Source organism: Bacillus rossius, chromosome 2 (genome assembly GCF_032445375.1).
Source record: "Bacillus rossius redtenbacheri isolate Brsri chromosome 2, Brsri_v3, whole genome shotgun sequence".
In the NCBI taxonomy this organism is placed as follows: Eukaryota; Metazoa; Arthropoda; class Insecta; order Phasmatodea; family Bacillidae; genus Bacillus; species Bacillus rossius.
The window spans coordinates 97,731,459-97,749,992 of record NC_086331.1 but is presented as its reverse complement, the minus strand read 5'-3'; the positions used below and the strand labels follow the sequence as shown (position 1 = coordinate 97,749,992).

General features: G+C 37.5%; 2 protein-coding genes across 2 annotated transcripts in view; both read right to left on the bottom strand.

Moving 5' to 3' along the window:
- LOC134529496 (four and a half LIM domains protein 3) overlaps positions 1-18,534 on the bottom strand; it is a 411,563-nt gene that overhangs the window by 379,298 nt on the left and 13,731 nt on the right. The window lies entirely within an intron of this gene.
- On the bottom strand, positions 9,861-16,171 carry LOC134529494 (uncharacterized). The gene is made up of 2 exons (XM_063363639.1): positions 15,920-16,171; positions 9,861-15,555 (listed from the first exon to the last, which is right to left on the bottom strand). Exon 2 carries the CDS (start codon positions 15,550-15,552, stop codon positions 13,924-13,926), a length of 1,629 nt encoding a protein of 542 aa, XP_063219709.1. The 5' UTR covers positions 15,553-15,555; positions 15,920-16,171; the 3' UTR covers positions 9,861-13,923.

Below are 18,534 nucleotides of genomic sequence, written 5' to 3'. Positions count from 1 at the left end.
TCCAAGACATACCAAAGCTTATCAACCACTCATTCACAATCCACATTCCGTTCTTAAGTGGCAAATATCAACAACAATTTTGCGTCTAAAGAGTGGCGTGCCGTTGCGATATTTATGCATAGCATTTATAATCCCCGCGTTTTGGCGTCGTGTAACTAAAGTTTTTTTTTAATTTCAAGTAATATCTCCCAAACCGCGTCTTTATCAAAAAATGCCCTATGGTTTATCATTTTGTAGACCCAAATCATAATTACAAGTAACCGTAAGTGCTGTACCAGTTAATAGTCGCATGGAAAAATTAGCCCAGCCACAACCTAACAAAGACACGTGGAGTTGACATAGATACGCAAGAGAGGAAGTAGACGGCTTCGGATGATTGTGATGAGCAGCGTTCTTGTACACAGACGATGATAGCCCGCAAGAGTGTGGAAATACGGTGTCAGAAGTACAGCATCCAACAGGAACATGTGCAACCTGATGACTTGAGACAGCCTACACACAACTGTGGGGATTATTAAAATAGATTTTTATCTCATCTACTTTACAATTTAAAATAATTTATGGGATTACTGCATAACGGAGGGGAAATTTCTGGAAGGCTACCACTGAATGTGGCTAATAAGTTGGTAAAGTAGGTTCTGGTACATAGTGATGGCGGGAAAGGATGGTTTGAGGTTTCCTTCGTGTAGTTTACGTTATTTACTGGGGCAATATTAATATCTTAAGTCCTTAGTTCCCATAGTACGAGGCATGTTTTTTTAAAGCAAGTACCGTTTTAAAATTTAAAAAAAAAAACAGACTTTTCTTAAAAAAAAAATATTTTTACAAAAAATTTCTACATAATTCCCACCAATATTAGGCACTTATCGTATCGTACAACCAGCTTTTGAATCCCATCCTCATAGAAGTCTGCCGCCTGATTTAACAAACAATGCAGCACGGCCGTTTTCATCAGATAACGACGAAATCATAACACGTCTGTCTCCTCACCTTTTCGTAAAATTTCTGCACCAAATCTACAGTAATGACAAAAAGTCTCCAGCTTCGTTCCTTATCATGAACATTCGTGCAGCCATCTTTAAAAGCTCTAACCCATTTCCGTACCATTCCATTAGTCATAATGTTTTTTCAGGGTGGCCACACAAGATCTCAAATTAAATTCCCTGAATTTACCAGGTTTTCCCTTACCCTGATTTGGCACTATATCGCTACTTACTTTTAAAAATTAATCAGCGTTCTTTTTTTTACTGCGAGCATTCTAGGCACAAACAAATAACCAAAGATTGAACTTTATTTATTCAAGGTAGGGCAATATAAATGTGATAATATGTAATTCTGTTTGTTAATTATCCATGCACAAACCTCACTGAGGGTAAATACATTATGAGATTATGCAAGTAATCCAACACAATTGTAGTAGACAATTAAGTTACCAAAATAAGCCACAGAAATTTTTAAACAGCCAATTGTTCATAAACATTGGAATAAAAATTCCAAAATGCTCTTTTTTTTTTTTTTTACTTTCAGATTTCCAATCATTGTCTAGACTGTGTCGGGGCGCACAACCGATGGTTCAAGGTGAAACGTCTACGGCAGAGAGTCGCTCGTAGCGTGTTGGACCGAAGGGTGAAGGGAAAGCGACACCATGACTGCGGCAGAGCGCCGCGCCTACTTGATGTTCCAGAAACCCGTCTCGCTGGCTCGTCGCCTGACGTAGAGGCACCTGTGCGTGGCCCACAGCCTCCTCTATAAGCATATGCGTGATCCGTGTGTTCAGCCGGCTCTTGCGCGGCCTGAGGCCGGAAAACTGCATTTTAAAAGTTTTTACAAAGAAAATCTGTCCAAGGACACTAATTGTTACTTAAGTCGATAGATCTCGACAAACTCTGTACACAAGACACTAGAATCACCGCGTTACCTCGTCAGATCGTGAGTTAAACTGAACAGAAAGGACCGAGAGCGCCACGTTTGATAGCCCAGGCCACGAAACGGGATGCAGAGCTCCAGTTGAAAAAGCGTCATTTATAAACCGCTCAAAATTGATTGAAAGTTTCAAGAGCCATTGCACTTGTCTGGACAAGTTTAGTTTCAAGGTTCGTCTATAACGTGTACTTATTGTACAGTGTAAAGGTTAAAACCAGTTATTTCACGGACATTTTAAGGTATAGGAGTTTCTACGCACAGTATTTTAAATGGTGTAGAGAAGTGGAAGAAGCCTTCATCTTTAATATTCCACCATAAAATTATAGTGCCGCCCCTTTACCTACGCGAAGATTGCACTGCACTCCAGTTCAGTGCCTGGCGCGTAGGGTCGAAGAGGCGTATGATGCGCGAACCAGTGTCGTCCTTAGCGCCCCCGCGCTTTTAGAGCTCGCGCTCCCCCTTCCCTTCTACAATCCTTAAGTCTCCCATGGACCAATCTATTCGCCCGCAATACATACTCAAGGTCGTATTAGCTAACTGACTGTATATGACAAAAACAACTCCCCACTTGCATAACCGAGGCTTACAGTTAAGAAGTTATTAAGGCAAAGCGACAAAAAAGTTGTTTTCGTGGCGGTTCAAATTTCTAACCTGGTACCCGTTGAGGCCGGGCCCCATCAGAGTCCCAACTCCCACTGCAAGCACAAAATCCCTGTTACTTCCCACAAGGTAAATACTTGCCCAGATGGGGCCTAACCTGCATATTAAAATTTCAAATCAAAGTGAACATCAAAACCTATGCTGAAAAATGTAAGGTGGCAAAAACATTGACCGAACACATCAAATATATTTTCAAGGTTTATTGTTAATCTTAATATCTCACAAATAGTACAAAAAATAGTTAGATCTCATAAATATATCACAAATGTTTTATAATTGACTAGAGATATCTCATAAATAATACAAGAATAGTTAGATCTCATAAATAACAAATATTTTATAATTTATACACAATAAATATTCCTGACTTTAATACTTTCTTTGGTTTCAAAACTCTAGGCTAGAAGAGTACTTTTATTACAAGGTACATTTAAATGCTTAATGACTTTAAACCAAACATAAACAAACCATTAATCAACTCGCAAGGAAAAGGTCTTTGGAGAGCTAAAATCAATTACTTATTGAAAGCAATATGGCCGCCCACAACAAGCAAAAAGCGAAGGAGGTGCAACCAAATTTACCAAGTGCCAATCCACATTATGAACACCTAAAGCAACACTAAGCTTAAACAGGTGCATCATATTCGTACAAAACACTAGTCCAATGGTTACTACTCACAGTTGTTTTCATCATTATCAAAACTTTAAACTCTACTGGCCATATCATAACAAATAATTACAACACCCATACTTAGCTCTCCAAAACACCTTGCCTTCTATCAATCTCTCTCTCTCTAATGCCTCATGATGATGTTGGTGATGGTCCTGCTGCTCAATGCCTAACTGATCAAAATCCCGGGCTTATATACCCATTTCTCACCCCCCCTTCCCTCCTATTGCCCCTCTTATTTTCTCGGGATTAATAGAGATAATTTTCGAATGTTCTAGAAAGATCTTCATACCAGTTCACATAATCGATAAACAACCAATTTCCGGGATTTATTCTTCTTCTTGCTAAATCCGGAGTTGGTAACACTGAATTCGATGTTGTGTAGGAATGAAGTCTCCACTTTGTCTATGGTATTTTGTTGAAAGTGAACTGTCTTCTGCCGCACACAGCCGTAGCTTATCTATGAGTCGTGACGTCACAAGAGGTCAGTTTATTCCTGCACGTCAACAATAGAAGGTAAGCTTTCTTCATGTCCTTAAATGTTTTGGTGGTGGAATTTAATTTAACGTCTTGTGACCAGACACGGTCACACCGTATGTTCCAGTCTGATACTACAAACGTTTTACGTCAAAACTGTTTACAACTTCGTGAATCAATCGTGCGATAAGAAACTATTCATTCGTTGTATACGTTAATCAGCATGCCGGAACTTCCGTGCCAGCACGATCAAAATCTTAAGTTCTTCGCTTGGCCTTCGCGATCTATGCATTTGAAACTACCTCTTTTTTTTTTCTTCTTGTATGGCGGATCTGAAAGGCTGAGTGCAACAATTCTTTTGATCCATCGCTAAACTTGCTGCCGGCAAAATATATATAACTCTTCCCCTTCACCTAAGCAAAAAAAATAAAAAATACAAAATCGCCGAACTGAAATCAAACATAACAAAATAAATTCTGGCAATTCATGTGGAGATGCTAACCAAAACCTTCCAAAATATCAGTTGTGTTTATTCGTGCCTGGTAGTCTGAGGAAGCGATTTTTAACACAAATTGTCTTTTTAAAAAAAAAAAAAAAAAAAAAAAAAAACAGTTTCTTTATCATACCACTCAACGCTGTGTGAAAAGTAGCTAACTGGATATTCTTTACTTTAAGAGTTATTTGCATTCATGTACGATCTTAGAAACATGAGCGTTCGTCAACTATAAACCAAAAATTTCAATGTCTAAACTACATTGCAACAGTCCCTTTAATATCACTTTATATCCAAATCAATTCGGCGACCGTTAAGATGATAGGCGAAAATGGACTCATACATAGCCTTCATGCATTTATAAACTAAGCTAAAAACACCATTAACTAGAACATAAGACGTGTTTATGCCAATCAGTGAAATTAACCGTGTATATTGAGACACGCGAGAACGATAAGCTGTATTAAAAATGTAAAGCTAAGAGTTTATTAATGACTTCTAGTCCCCTTAGTTTTCTACGCTTTGCACTTTTTCTTATCGATGAGCATGCGCGAAAATTAGAAACAGACGGGCTATTAATTACTGCCCTACAGCACAAATAAATAATAAGAAAGTTTAACAGCTACCATTTGGTTTAAATTGTAACCACCTGAATTTGATGGGCTTGTGAATTGTAGCGCCGACGAGGTTGAAAAATAGTTAAACGTTTCGAACAATACTGTAGACGCCATCTACAAGTAGGAAATACTTAAAGAAGTTCTGTATAAATAACGTAACTTTATAAGCCTTTTTCTATGTAGAGTATTCTTCCCGATTGCCTGAAGCTGTTTAGTAATCAAAGGTCTCGTTTTTCCTCATTGGCTGGATAGCTTAGCTAGCCAGGGGCAGGCTCAGGTAATTGCCTGGAACTGCTGACCTATCAACGGGTGCTATGCTTTTGGTCAGCTGGGATAGTCCCGAAAAAAAAAAGACATAGGTGTATATATGTATACACACACACACACACACACACACACACACCACTAGTGTAAAGAGGCGGTCGGGGCGGCGCAATGGCTACACTTGTCTCTGGGGAAACCCTCTCCTGGAGCGGGCGCGACAAAGGTAACGCCCGTACCTACTACCACTACATGGACCCTCCATTAGCAGGCCACTTAATGTCAACCACACCCTCCTCTCTCCTCCTTTCGCGGAGTCCGGATGCCTGGCTGCCTGGATGATTCTGCGGGTTCCCAAGGCAATGTCGGCGGGGCCGACCTGCGGCGAGGGAAAGTGCCTGGTGGAGATAACGGCGAATCCTCGGCGTGATACAAGATTTGGGTGTGCGCATGAAGAAGTTGAGTGCGCGCGTAAGGCGCATGAAGAAGTTGAGTGCGCGCGTAAGGCGCACGAAGTGTAGGGCGAGGAGAACCCGGGCGAAAGGGGAAGTCTCTTTGATGGCGATAAAAGCGAAGGTGACCCGCGAGAAAGTCTCGAGAGCCTTTCAGCAGTGGCGAGCGATAGTGGGCGACGAGCGAGTGGCTTCGGTGTGCGAAGTGGTGTGTTTGGACCGAGGTGAGTGGTGAGAGACTAAAAGTAAAGCCAGACACTGTCGAAAGGACCTCCAGTGGGGTGTGTAAATAGTAGACCTAATAAAATGCAGTTCATTTGTAGACGGTGTAACTAATAAAGTGTAAATATCAGTTAATAAATAAACTCTAGTTAATTTATATATGCTATTATTTTCGGACGTGTATTCCCACTTGTAACATTGTATAATCATCCAGTTTCTGAAATTATTTGTTTTCTACTGCACCGGGCACGAAGTGCCGAAGATCGAAGATGTGCCCTCGGTGGTGTTTCACCATTCTCCCTGCGTTTACCCTCTCCCCCTTCAAACTACCGTGCCCCATCATCCCTCACTTGACTTTTTCCATAGCTTAGCGCATGTGTACTGTCATGTTTGCCTATAAAAGACCGTGTAAGGTATTGTTCGGTCTTCATTTGAATTCAGATTTACAGTTGATCTCTAGTCTTGTGTGGGTCCCGAAATCACGCTGAGGTTGTCATGGCAGTGCCTTAATTCGAATTTAGTTTGCAGTCTGGCATGTCGTGGACATGCGCGTAACGTAAGTGTTGATGTGTTTGTGTCTTGTATAAATTTCGTTTCGCTTTCACCAGCCAACTTTCAGTTTGGCTTCGTGTTGTTTGTGCCCGCGTGGCCTTTTGTGCACCATCTTTATGCTTTTTATGTTCTATGGAAAGCCTGGGCGCGCCTCTCGGGGTTGCCCTCCCGTGTTGGGAACTGCGGCCTAACACTGCTTGGTTCGCCTGAACGCTTACCCGAGTCAAATACTGATCATAATATGTCTATCCCCGCTGTGATAGCTCTTTTCTAGAGAACATTTTGCAACTCTCTTTTTGTCCGTGGATGATGCGTGCACGCACATCGTATAATCACTGTAGTATACATGTTTTAAATTGCATTATCAATTTGTTATTACATAATTTGTAAAAGTTTCAAGTACAATTTGCATTAAGGGGAAAACCATTATATAACATTTTATGTGCTTACTGAGCATGTACTCAAATTCTGTTTAATCTTTAGGTTACACGCATGATGCATAATTATCACGGTCATTTATTTGTATGTTCATAACGCACGTAACTAAGTTTGTGTCACGTTACCATGCGATAGTTTTTGTAACCACTGCCCTTGTTTTGATTAAATATATATTGTATACCTTTGCTCTAAAACTTATACTGGTAATTTTCAAGTATTTATTCACATTAAAGCACCTACTTTTTGAACGTGGTTTCATTCCTGCGCCGATTAATCGTCTACCGTGTCTGACCCAAGCAGAATTTTTAACTTACTGGGTTCAGAGTAGACCCAGTACATAGCACAACATACACAAGCAAAATGAAATATTAATCTTATGCATTCTATCGAAACAGTCAATAACCAGAAATAGCATACAAGCACTGTGGTTGAGCACTACAGTAAAACAGATAGTTGGCATGCTCTATATAGTTCAGAAAAAGAGCCACGGTAAAACGTTTCGTTGCACGGCTAAGCACGACAGCATAAAGCAATGGGATTTTTAAGATTATGACAGGCTCGGGTACAAAACTTTGAATCATACCAGAGGTTGGGATCCAAATTGCGACCCTCGCAACATGAACTTGGGGGGTCAACTATCACAGCTAGAGAGAGAGAGAGAGAGACTAGTCGACGGAGTTACATAATTAAGATACGTGAAAATAATCTATGACATATTAAAAACAATTAGTTTTTACTTAAAAATATATCCAAACATGGTCTCTTTCTGGCCTATAGTATATTGAAGAACATTCTACGAAAGTTCTTGAAGTGACATCTTGTTCAATAACTGGTGGAGGTATTGGTGGTTATATTTGGTGTATGAATGGTTTTTCGAAGACGACTAGTTTCGACGCTAGGTGTCACTATAGATTATTTCCATAAAACAATGTCCCAGTTATAAATTTTAATAGTATCAATTATAAGCGTTGTAGTTTTTTCTCGTTTGCAGCACCCCATACATAAAATGGAGACTCCTGAGCGTAAACAGTTTTGTGTTCTGCAGTTTGCTAAGAGTGAATATCAATTTCGGCCAACCCCATTATAATCTCTTTATACGAGAGTGGCTGAACATCGAAATCCCTGACCGTTGGATTAGTCGTACTGGTCGAGACGACAGAGCTTTTTTGCTGGAATCCGCGTTTACCTGACATGTCATGCGATTTATTCCTTTGGGGATTTATAAAAGATCGTGTCTACGTTCCGCTGCTACCTAATGATTTACCAGCGTTATGACACAGAATTGAAGAGGCTATTGCTTCCAACACTCCGGACGTGTTAACTAAAGCGAGGGAATAATTGGTAGAGACCGGAAAAATTCGCGGATTCATTTCGTGATAGGCTGAAATTCAAACATGTGTACAATTCTGCTGGTTCAGCTATTGGCTCGCACTTTAACTGGAGCTATCTGGGCCAATGAGAGACTATCAGCCAAAGAAGCGTCGAATCACAAGCTACCCAGTGGAGACGCCTCACAATTTAGTACCCAATGAACACACGAGTTTACTTGAGAAATGCAGAGGATAATGGAGACTATCCTAGAGGTCATTGAATCCGCGAATTTTTCCGGTCCCTAATAATTGGACTTCAGGTTGTATGTGTGTCATTTAACTAAAGGTGCACATATTGGACATTTGTAAGCACAACTGGGTTAGTTTACCTTCAATTTGATGTAAGATTTGTTGCAAATAGTCTAAATTAAACTGTTATATGCCATTTCAACTTGGACATTATTTTATGGACAAACTGAATAGTGATCCTTTGCGCCTGGTAGACAGGCAGTTCACGATGCGTACACGAGCAGCAGGCAGCATACCTCTCGTACCGCCCAACCATGAGGTCACCCCTGTATCTTCCTGTGTGGCCACGCAGAGTGCAGGCTGTTACACCACGGATGTGGAAAACCTCAAGTGTTATCATTAGGGCACAGTTGGCTGCGACTATACAGGAACACTTGTGCCGTTTACCTACAAGTATAAGAGACACACCTAACATTCTCTAGACTTGTGTCCACCAGTCAATGCGTCGGCTTTTCAGTGTTTACAAACAGGCTGAGAACTATCCGGTATAGCATATGTTTTAATATATTTGCAATAGAATGTTAAAAATTTTATTGAAAAGTAACAGAAAACAAATGCAAACCTTAGAATATATAATTGAATGCTATTCTACGTACTACGTAGCTGTTCTATAAACAGAGTATTAATTCAGTTGAAGTACAACTTTTTTCGAGTAAACAACATATGTATTATCAGCATAAGTAAAACTTAAATAGTTTTATCAAGCTGAAAAACCCCAACCAAACCTGCCTAAAAACACGCAAAATGAAATATCTTTCTTGTGCTATCTATAGAAACAGCCAATAGCCAGAAATAGCTTTCAGCGCTGTGGTTGATATATTTCCTTGATATTAGAAAACACTACAGTAAAATAGATAATTAGCATGCTCTAAATTGTTCAGAAAAACGGCGACGGTTAAGCTTTGCGACGTTAGGCTATGCGCAATAACATAAAACGATGGAACCGCTAAGATTATGACAGGCTAGGACATCAAAACTTTTGTGGGCACACGATAAGGGTGCGCTGCTAATCAAAAACGGCATTCGAGTGTGTATCTCAGAGGACTTAAAACAACATAGGTTTCTCCAGAAATATTACACATATCCCATGTCAACCTAGGATTCACGAGCTAATAAAAAAAAACAGGATTGGTTCAAAGTTTACACTAAAAAATTGTACTTTGTATGAAAACCCATTCGTTATTTTAATTAAGAACCTTTAAATTACAAATTAAACTGCGAAAGAATAAATGTCAATTCATGTTATACATTTAAACTGGTTCGTTTAGTTATTGTTTAGAATAAAAACTACATTTTACATACAATAAAAGCACTCCAGGCTTTTACCGCCATTGTACCATGAGCATTACACCATGCCATCTCCGAGATTATACAAATAGTGAAATCATCAATCACTCATACATATGCATTGAGATTTTTGGTACCAATTTCCATAAAGTCTCCGAAATATCCAAACAACAATATTTAAATATTCTTCTTTTGATGATTTTGGTATAAATTTATTTTTCCAACCAAGTTCTATACCACCCTGGATATTCGTGTGTATGTACGTAAACACAACATTTACCTTTAATACCTTATATATATATACATACGTTTATAAATAAAAAAACATAAAAATCATTTCTACCATAATTACTAACATACTGACGTAATAGCTGCTAAAACGAAGGTAGTATAAAGGCAATATAGGTTACACCGACATAATAAGTTTTTTATGGAACATTGTGAAACATAAAGTTGGTTATTTCAAACCAAATCATTTACTCTGTTATGATTTCTTTTAAATAAAATAAAAAATTCATATTTTTCTGTAATCCACTCAGTGGATTGTATACGAAAACAAAACTTGTGTGTACAGAAAAACAGATCAGCGGGTAAAAAGTAATATAAAAGTTTGTTGCCATCTGCCAGTTTTGTTTTATTTTATTGATAACAAAGTCTAAAATGTTAGAGAATTCGCGACTTCAATTAACAAGTAACGTTAAAAATTAGCTAATTTAACCGACGTCGGAATGTGTTATATCAACTTCGCTGTCTCTAGTCACAAAATGTCATTCTCTAGAAACAACCAGTATCCAAGCTCACATAAGAAAAATTAAACAAATTTTAGCCTGAGTGTCTTCCAGGCAAAATTACTTAACCCATATTACCTTTTTTAGAGTAAACTTTTTTTGCCTCCGGATTAGGAATGGTTGTTAACAGTTGAAAAAGGTTCCCAGAAATGTGTTGCTAACGTCGCACGTAAGAAAATTTCTAAAATTAATCAAGTGAATTTCAATAGACGTGGAAATATGTACATACAGATGTAGACTTGATGAAGCAACTTATAACTCACGTTTTAGAGACAAACGGCTATATCTTACACAGAAAATTACTTTGAGCATAAACAGTAACTTTCATGTACATAGTCCTTCTGAAACTAGTTCACATTACCATGAATGGAGGGATTTTATTTGAATATTTCATCTATGCTTTGTTGAAACTATCCAAATTATTCTTCTAATGTATTTTGCCTTTAATAAATAAATTTGTTTTGAAAATATTTCAAGACACAATTTTTTTTTTAAAGTATCAAGACCCATAAAATATTAAATCTTTAAAACTCAATATTGAATCATCCAAGATCGAAAAACAATTTGAAAGTTTTTTTTGGAAGTGGCGTCACTCGGTACCCTTTCTAGGAACTTTCTAGATATTAAAGAATAATTTTTGTATGAATTTTTCTCTAGCATATTTTATGCCGATCTTACAGTCATAGAGATACGAAAACATTTACAGTTACACTCACTGCTCTCCACTCTTCTTACTCGGTGCATTAACTTGAGTAAATTTCTCGCTTGAAACTGAATATAAGAACTGTGGAAGCGCGCCACAATCGTAGCTTACACAGGTCTCGGGTTGAGCTGTCTGAAATGTTCACCGACACTACAGGTCTTGACCTGACACATTCCAGACGCTTCTACAACAATTTCCACACCTTCGAGATGACTCTACTCTGTAGGAGAAGATGCGTGACGTCACTGTCATGCCCGAGGCGTGACCTTGAGGGCAGGAGCGGATGTCCTGTGTGTGTGTGTGTATGTGCGTGTGTGCGTGTGTGTGTGGAAGGGGAAAAAAAGGGGGGGGGGGGGGCCACAGGCACAGCGACAGGCGTTACAGTCTTCGATAGCCGGCGTTAACAATAAGCCTATGCTAAGGTGAAAAACACAATATTTCAAGACATAGTTTGAATATCTTTAAAACAATTATTTTCTGAATTAAATAGCACCCTATCAAAGCCACTAGCATTGTCATATTTGTCATAAAATTCACGACATTTTAAAAGTTACTAAGTTACATATCTGTAACCAATTTAATTTTTTTTATAAGTACAAACTAATGCAGCTAATTATTCGAAAAAGTTTGCAATACATACATATAATTTTTCCATGAGTTAATCCAATCAAAAGGACTACGAGTTTAAATAAATATAAAATAATGACCCAGACAGGAAAATAGATCCACAGGTCCAAGTGAAGTCATATATTTGACCGAATTTTTTAGGCATCGTGTCATAAAATATGCTAAATCAGTCGTAAAAAGTAATATTTATACACAACACCCACTTCAATGCTGTATACAGAGACAAAAAAAATATTAATTTTCAACTTCATAAAATAATTTCTCCTAAAACCACAAAGGGCAATAATGTATCAATGCAAATAACCCCCTAATTTAAAAAAAATACAATTGGTCTAATTATAGACACGTAAGTTAAAGCACATTCATTCTAAACTTACGAATATATAGTTTATATGTAGGGCAGGGCCATGGGCCATGGGACTTTTTTGATAAAAATAAGAAGTAAAATTATCACTTCTTTTATTCAAAGCTAAGACGCCATTTCTCGTGTGAGAGCTAGTGAGTGAATTCGTGGATGGAAGTATTAGAAGATTTAACTAAACATCTTTAACTTATCACATGTGATAATGATTTAAAATTTGTGAGGGAAGTATTTTCTGTGAATACATGACACTGATGTAGTTTTCGATGTTTGTTCTTTAAGATCTTACGACAAAATAATAAATGCAACTCTGTGCATGTAGTTTTTGTATCACGACATGAAAGGACCATTTCGCCGTTCTATTATGAAACTAGCGGCATCTGTTGCTTGGTCTCGGAACTATTAGAAGTTTAGAATTTTGTTTTACGTGGGGCTAATTGATCACTCTCAAATATTCGTTCGTTTATATTCCCTTCATGTTTTTAAGGTGTATGGTAAAGAAATTAAATTTGAAAAAATAAATACAATAACAGCCATTCCGGTTGTCACGGATGTTACATTAGTACTAATTTTAAATTCAATATGTTCAAAATATAATTTATTTTGCATTTTTTTATTACTGGACTCCATGAAAAATATCTTTATCTTCATACAGCAAAAATTTTGTTGACTATATTTTACAAATTTTGCAAAAAAAATCAATAAAAGGCTGTGTCACGGATGTTACAAAATTTGTGAACTCACCTCGGGCCTTGTCAAATGAAATCAAAAAACTCTGGTCTCTGCCTCACACAAGAATACTTTTTTATCCATAATGTTTGTCTGAAAGCTATGGTAGTTTCATAACTATCAGGAACGCAAAGAAAACACATTCAGTAAATATTTTATAGCTCTTTTTTTTCATGTCACGGATGTTACACACATTTTGTCACGGATGTTACAGCTGGTATTATTATCCTAAATTTTCCCAAATTTACAGGCCAATTTGAAAATTCTAAGTAAAAATACTGAATATAAGTAACTGTTATAAACATAAAGAGACTAAAATTACTAATTTAACCAACTAAAGAAAACACATGCCAAGTATGTATACTTACACATTTAAAGCATTTGAAGTGTACAGAAATTTAAAGACATAATATATTTAACTGTAAGAACATCACATCACAAACAAACTTTGTCTTTGAATTTATACACCACTCTTCCTATTTCCTTAATGTCTGGGATCGGAATAGTACATACCACCTGATTAACATGTACATCTCTCTCATCGTCTTCATCAGGAACAAATAGCTTTCCACTTTTTCAAGAAGAGCACACGTAGATCACCATTTACATTCAATGCACTTTGACATATTGCAAAATAATGATGGCTAGCTTTGGACTTTCCATGACCAGTAATGCATACTTTTACATACATACCAGCAGTAATATTTGCAATGTTAATGGGTCGATGATTGTCATCTGTGTTTGAGGAATGAAAGAGTTCAGTAGTATTATCTTCACAAGATTGCTCAAAATCTTCAAACTTTGACTCTGCAACACTGTTGTCCGTATCAGAAGAATACACATCACTCCACCTACACTTCTGATTTGTCATCGCTGCTTTGCCTCTGAAAGCAACTTGAACTTTACTTTTGGCAGACGTTGAGGTAAACCCAGCAGCAACATGCAAGTCATCGATTTTCCTGAAGTAATGAATTTCTCTTATACCCGTCGTACCTCTCACTTTCTCCCACCGATTGTTCAGAAACACTGAAGTCTCTTCTATTTCTTATTTGCTTACGTAAAGTACCTCAGTGGACTTGCACTGAGCTTGAGCTACATTGAAGAATTCTCCAGCATTATTGACTGTAGTACGTCGAGCCTTGACAGTTGTCCAAACCATTCTTTTTACTTGGCCTCCGATGGTATCTACTGCACCCTTTCCGTGACCAGCAGCAAAGAAGTTCCACTCTACAGTCTTCACATTGAGATCGTCAGCCAAAAAGCACATGTTAAAAACTGTATACTTGCTCTTAAATTGGGAAGAACAGTTGTCTGAAAATATTATAAGATCACACAAAGACACATTTGGGTTCTGCTGAAAGTGAGAAATTATTGTTTTTATGAAAGTCCAAGCTGACTGTTTGGAATGGCTCACATCGTCACTTACTACCACATATGAAAATGCCATGTCCTCAAACCACAAGCAACACGTAAAAATTGTCACTTGGGAGTGTTGCCAGTGGGCAGACTGCACTTCGTCTTGTGAAATGATGCTGTAGTTCTCAGCAAAGTCTACTTGCATCACAGCTTCTCCTTTCCTTAAGTTATTCTTTTTGTCCTCAAAGTATCTTGCTTGCTCACATTTTACAAACACATGCTTCTTGAAATTGGGGATATATGTATTTAGTTGTGTTACAAGGTTTTGTAGACTTGAAGATACCTTTTCAACTACCAACTGACCCTCTGTTTTTATCCATTTATTCCATTTCACCTCCCTTGAAAAGTCAGAATGTGGTTCCAGCAGACTTTTTACATCATAATGGCAAACAGAGCATTTATTAGTCATGCATCGTTCTTCATGTGTATTACAACACATTATTTGAATCAGCGATGTTGGTGTTAAAGAATTTCCTTGATAACCAATACAAAAAGGAGAGATAGCCTCAGCTAAAAATCTGAAATTTGAATGTTTAATGCATACACAAACATTATGTGGAGTATCTTTAATGGGTTTTACATGTTTTGGGCGCATTTCAAAGAATTTAGAACGAGATATGTGTATTTCAGGGTAGAGTTCAGAAAACTTTTGGTGAGCTTCAACAACACTCATCATAAGGAAACGTTTTTGCTTCTTTTCTTTCTTTCCTGTGACTTCATTTTTCACTGTTATGCAGTCTCTTTTCCCAGAAGTTTGCCAGCTAATGTCATCATTCTCAAAAAAATTTCTTGCAGTTTCCAAATCTTCTTTTCTGTACAATTTTCCCCTGGGTGCTAGAAATTTTTGTGCTTTAAAAAGCTCATCCTCTGGAGTTGAAAAACTTTCTTTCATCAATTGCCTAACAACAGCTTGTTTCTTCGTAGGACTATTTGGCAAGTTCTTACGTGCCTTGTGGACAGCTTTACGAAGTGTGCTGGTAGAAGTGTAGGAACCCAGTGCTGAAAGGTTTGTAGGCTCCTTACAAATGTTGGTTACTAGTCTTTTCTTCTTCCTCCATTCCTGCACTCTAAGTCTTGTTTTTTCTCGTTTAGTGTTTAATAGCTTCTTATCATTAATGCACTTCTGTTTTTCTGCTTGCCTCTTCAACCAATTTCTTTCTCTGTCTTTTTTCAAATATTCAGCCCACCTCTCTGTATTTTCCGACTTCATTTCTGCTCTCATCTTCGCTGTTCTTGCAGCAGATGTGACAGGTGCCATTATCTGCAACAAAATGGAATAATGTAGGTTATTTACATCCATCACATACTGAAATATAGGTTATGTAGGTTATGATGATGTAGGCTAAAGCCCAGAGACATTCTGACATATAAATACTGGTGGTAAAAATGCTAACACCTTAAATGTGTAACATCCGTGACACTTATTTTTTAAATATTAAAAACTTGTATAGTGACTTAAAGATAGTAGGCAGTCAGCACCTGACCTAGATGCCAACATGGCCTAATTGTTACAGAGGAATGAAAGTCCATTACTGAATAGAAAAATTTTTTCAAGTTTTCTGTCACGGATGTTACATTACAAACATGTACTTACTGTTTAATATATACATTTTGAATTTACTCACCTGTATCAATGAAATTTCCAGTGCACACACTTAAAACATCTCTTGAACCATAGCACCTTTCAAAACTTTGTTAAAAGCTTATCTTTTTATTCAGTAGGTACTACCAACGCTTAGAAAATAATGTAGTGACTGTAAAAAGTTTACACCACTAGATTCAATGCTTGTAAATCATGTTAAAATTTGTATATTTCTTAAATTAAACAGTGTTATCCTTAAATTTTAAGTATTATCTACATTAAAAAAATTTATACATATTTCTTGAAAAAATAATTTTTTTTTTAAAAGAATTCCCATTTTGGCCGGAATGGCTCATAACTATTAACCATTTTTAATAAAGTTTAAAACTAAAAAGTATAAAAAATTACAGAATTAACAGAATTAACTTGTATTTGAATAATTATTGTTTATTATGAATTGATTAATTGCAAAATTGGTTGTAGTTAACATAAGTTTGCTTTTTTTTAATTCTGGAAATATAATCATCTATAATTACTGCCTACGCTTAAAGATAAAATTAATTTTTGAACTCTACAGAGTTAGATTAATATTTATTTCTTTTTTCAGATGGCGAGGAATTATAAGAGTAAAATGCCTACTTGCAATGGTCTGAAGAAATAATAAATCAAGCAAAAATAGTTGTTCTTAATGACTATTCATCCCACAATATTTTCACCTGAGCAGGACAATGATCTAGTGAATAGATTCAAAAGTCTTTATAGCCGTGGTTTTTGCCACTCATCTGTCAGTGTGAGAAGGGCAATGTACCATTTTGCAAAATTGATAAACATCAGTACGCCATGGAGTGACGAAATAAAAATGGCCGGAAATGATTGGTTTTATCTTTTATAGCCAGGCATAGAAAAAAAATTTCCTTAAGGAAACCACAAGATCTTTCGAAAGCTCGGGCTATTTGTTTAAATAAAGATCTTGTTGATAAATTGTATGACATATTGACAAGTGTTTGGTAGAGTTTGGTATTCAGGACAAGCCTCATAACATGTACGATGTCGATGAGAGCGGTTTCCCAATGAACAACAGGCCCTTAAGAGTGGTTAGTATCACTTACAAATTTGGAACGATGAGAAAATGCAACAGCACTTGTCTGTTGCAATGCTAGCGGGGTGTTCATTCCACCAATCATTACATTCAAATGCAAAATAATGAGGGAAGAATATAAGAATGGAATGCCTCCTGGCAGTCAAACTGCAATGTCGGGGTCAGGTTACATTAACGAAGATTTGTTTTTGGTTTGGCTGCAGCATTTTCAAAAACACTGTTCACCAGGTACTCGGACATATCTCACACCAGTGCTTAAGAGTATTGTGTGCGTAGCCAATGAGGCTACTGATTGCTTTGCAGGGACGTTAGATTAAACAAAAATTCTGCTGCTAAGAACTATTTATTGGCGCCGTTGAGTGCGCGAACAATTATTACATTAATCATACAGCGTTCAACTCGGCCTGCTTGTGACGATGGCAGACAAGAACTGGCGCTTCTCTCCTCGCAGACCAGGAAACAGCTCCACGTGTTGATAAGGAGGAGGGGGGGGGGTGGTGATAATCCTCTTGGCATCCGGGCTAACGGGACTCCTGGAGGGCGTGCTGACTTCTACCCCCAGGGGTGTACACGCACACAGACATGGCATATCCTGCTGATAACCACACGGTGGGCGCAGCACAGCAGATGTAGTGGCGATGTACCGCCACAGTGTGGAACATCGAATCGAGTTACTATGTCTGACCCCACATGTCTTGCCACCCCTGGACAGAAGTGTTTTCAAGCCTTTGAAAACATGTTTGCCACCATGAAACAAATTCATTCGTTCATGCCAATCCCACAGCTTCCATCAGCAAGTTCGTTTTTGGTGGCATATTAAATGCATCAAGGAGGAAAGGGTGCAACTGTTGGCAATGCAGTTAAAGGATGTAAATGCACTGGTATTCATCCTTTCCATGCAGATAAAATATCTGAAGAAACGTTCCTCCCTTCAGCAATTGTTGACAATACAATCCCTAGCGACCATAACAATGAAACTGAAGCACAAAATGTGGAATTGTCAGAAATCCCAACTTCGTCACCAAATTTCTCTATGAAACCAGTTTCTGAAAGACACTAATCTTTAAATGCAACCACATTCTTTTCTGATGTGCTGCCAACACCAAAAAAAGAGGAAAATAATAAAATATTGACTAGAGCAAAGGGATCTACTTGTCGCATGACATGTCCAGAACATATTGAAAAAACCAGAACTAAAAAGAAATCAACTTTTAATAAATCAACAAGAAACAAGCCAACAGCAAGTCCTCATGCAAAGTTTTATGGAAAACAGAAGCGACAGCGCAGAATGAGAAAACAGTGAAACCTCTACGAGCTACGAAATTATGTCAGAAACATCAGATTAATGTGGCTTCTGTGATGTTAGATATTTGTAAGAAAAGTCACAGATCAAAGGTGAATGTATAAGTTGGCAAAATGCTGCGGCGGATGGTTTCATGAAATTTTTGTTGGTGCTTATGGGGAAAAAAAAAAAACATTATTTGATGTAGATGTTTGGAAAATAAATTGATCACTTTTTACACTTAATTATTGTGTTTATACGTGCACTTTGAAGCAAC

Coding starts and splice junctions, on each gene's coding strand:
- LOC134529494 (XM_063363639.1), bottom strand. CDS start 15,552: ATGGCACCTGTCACATCTGCTGCAAGAACAGCGAAGATGAGAGCAGAA.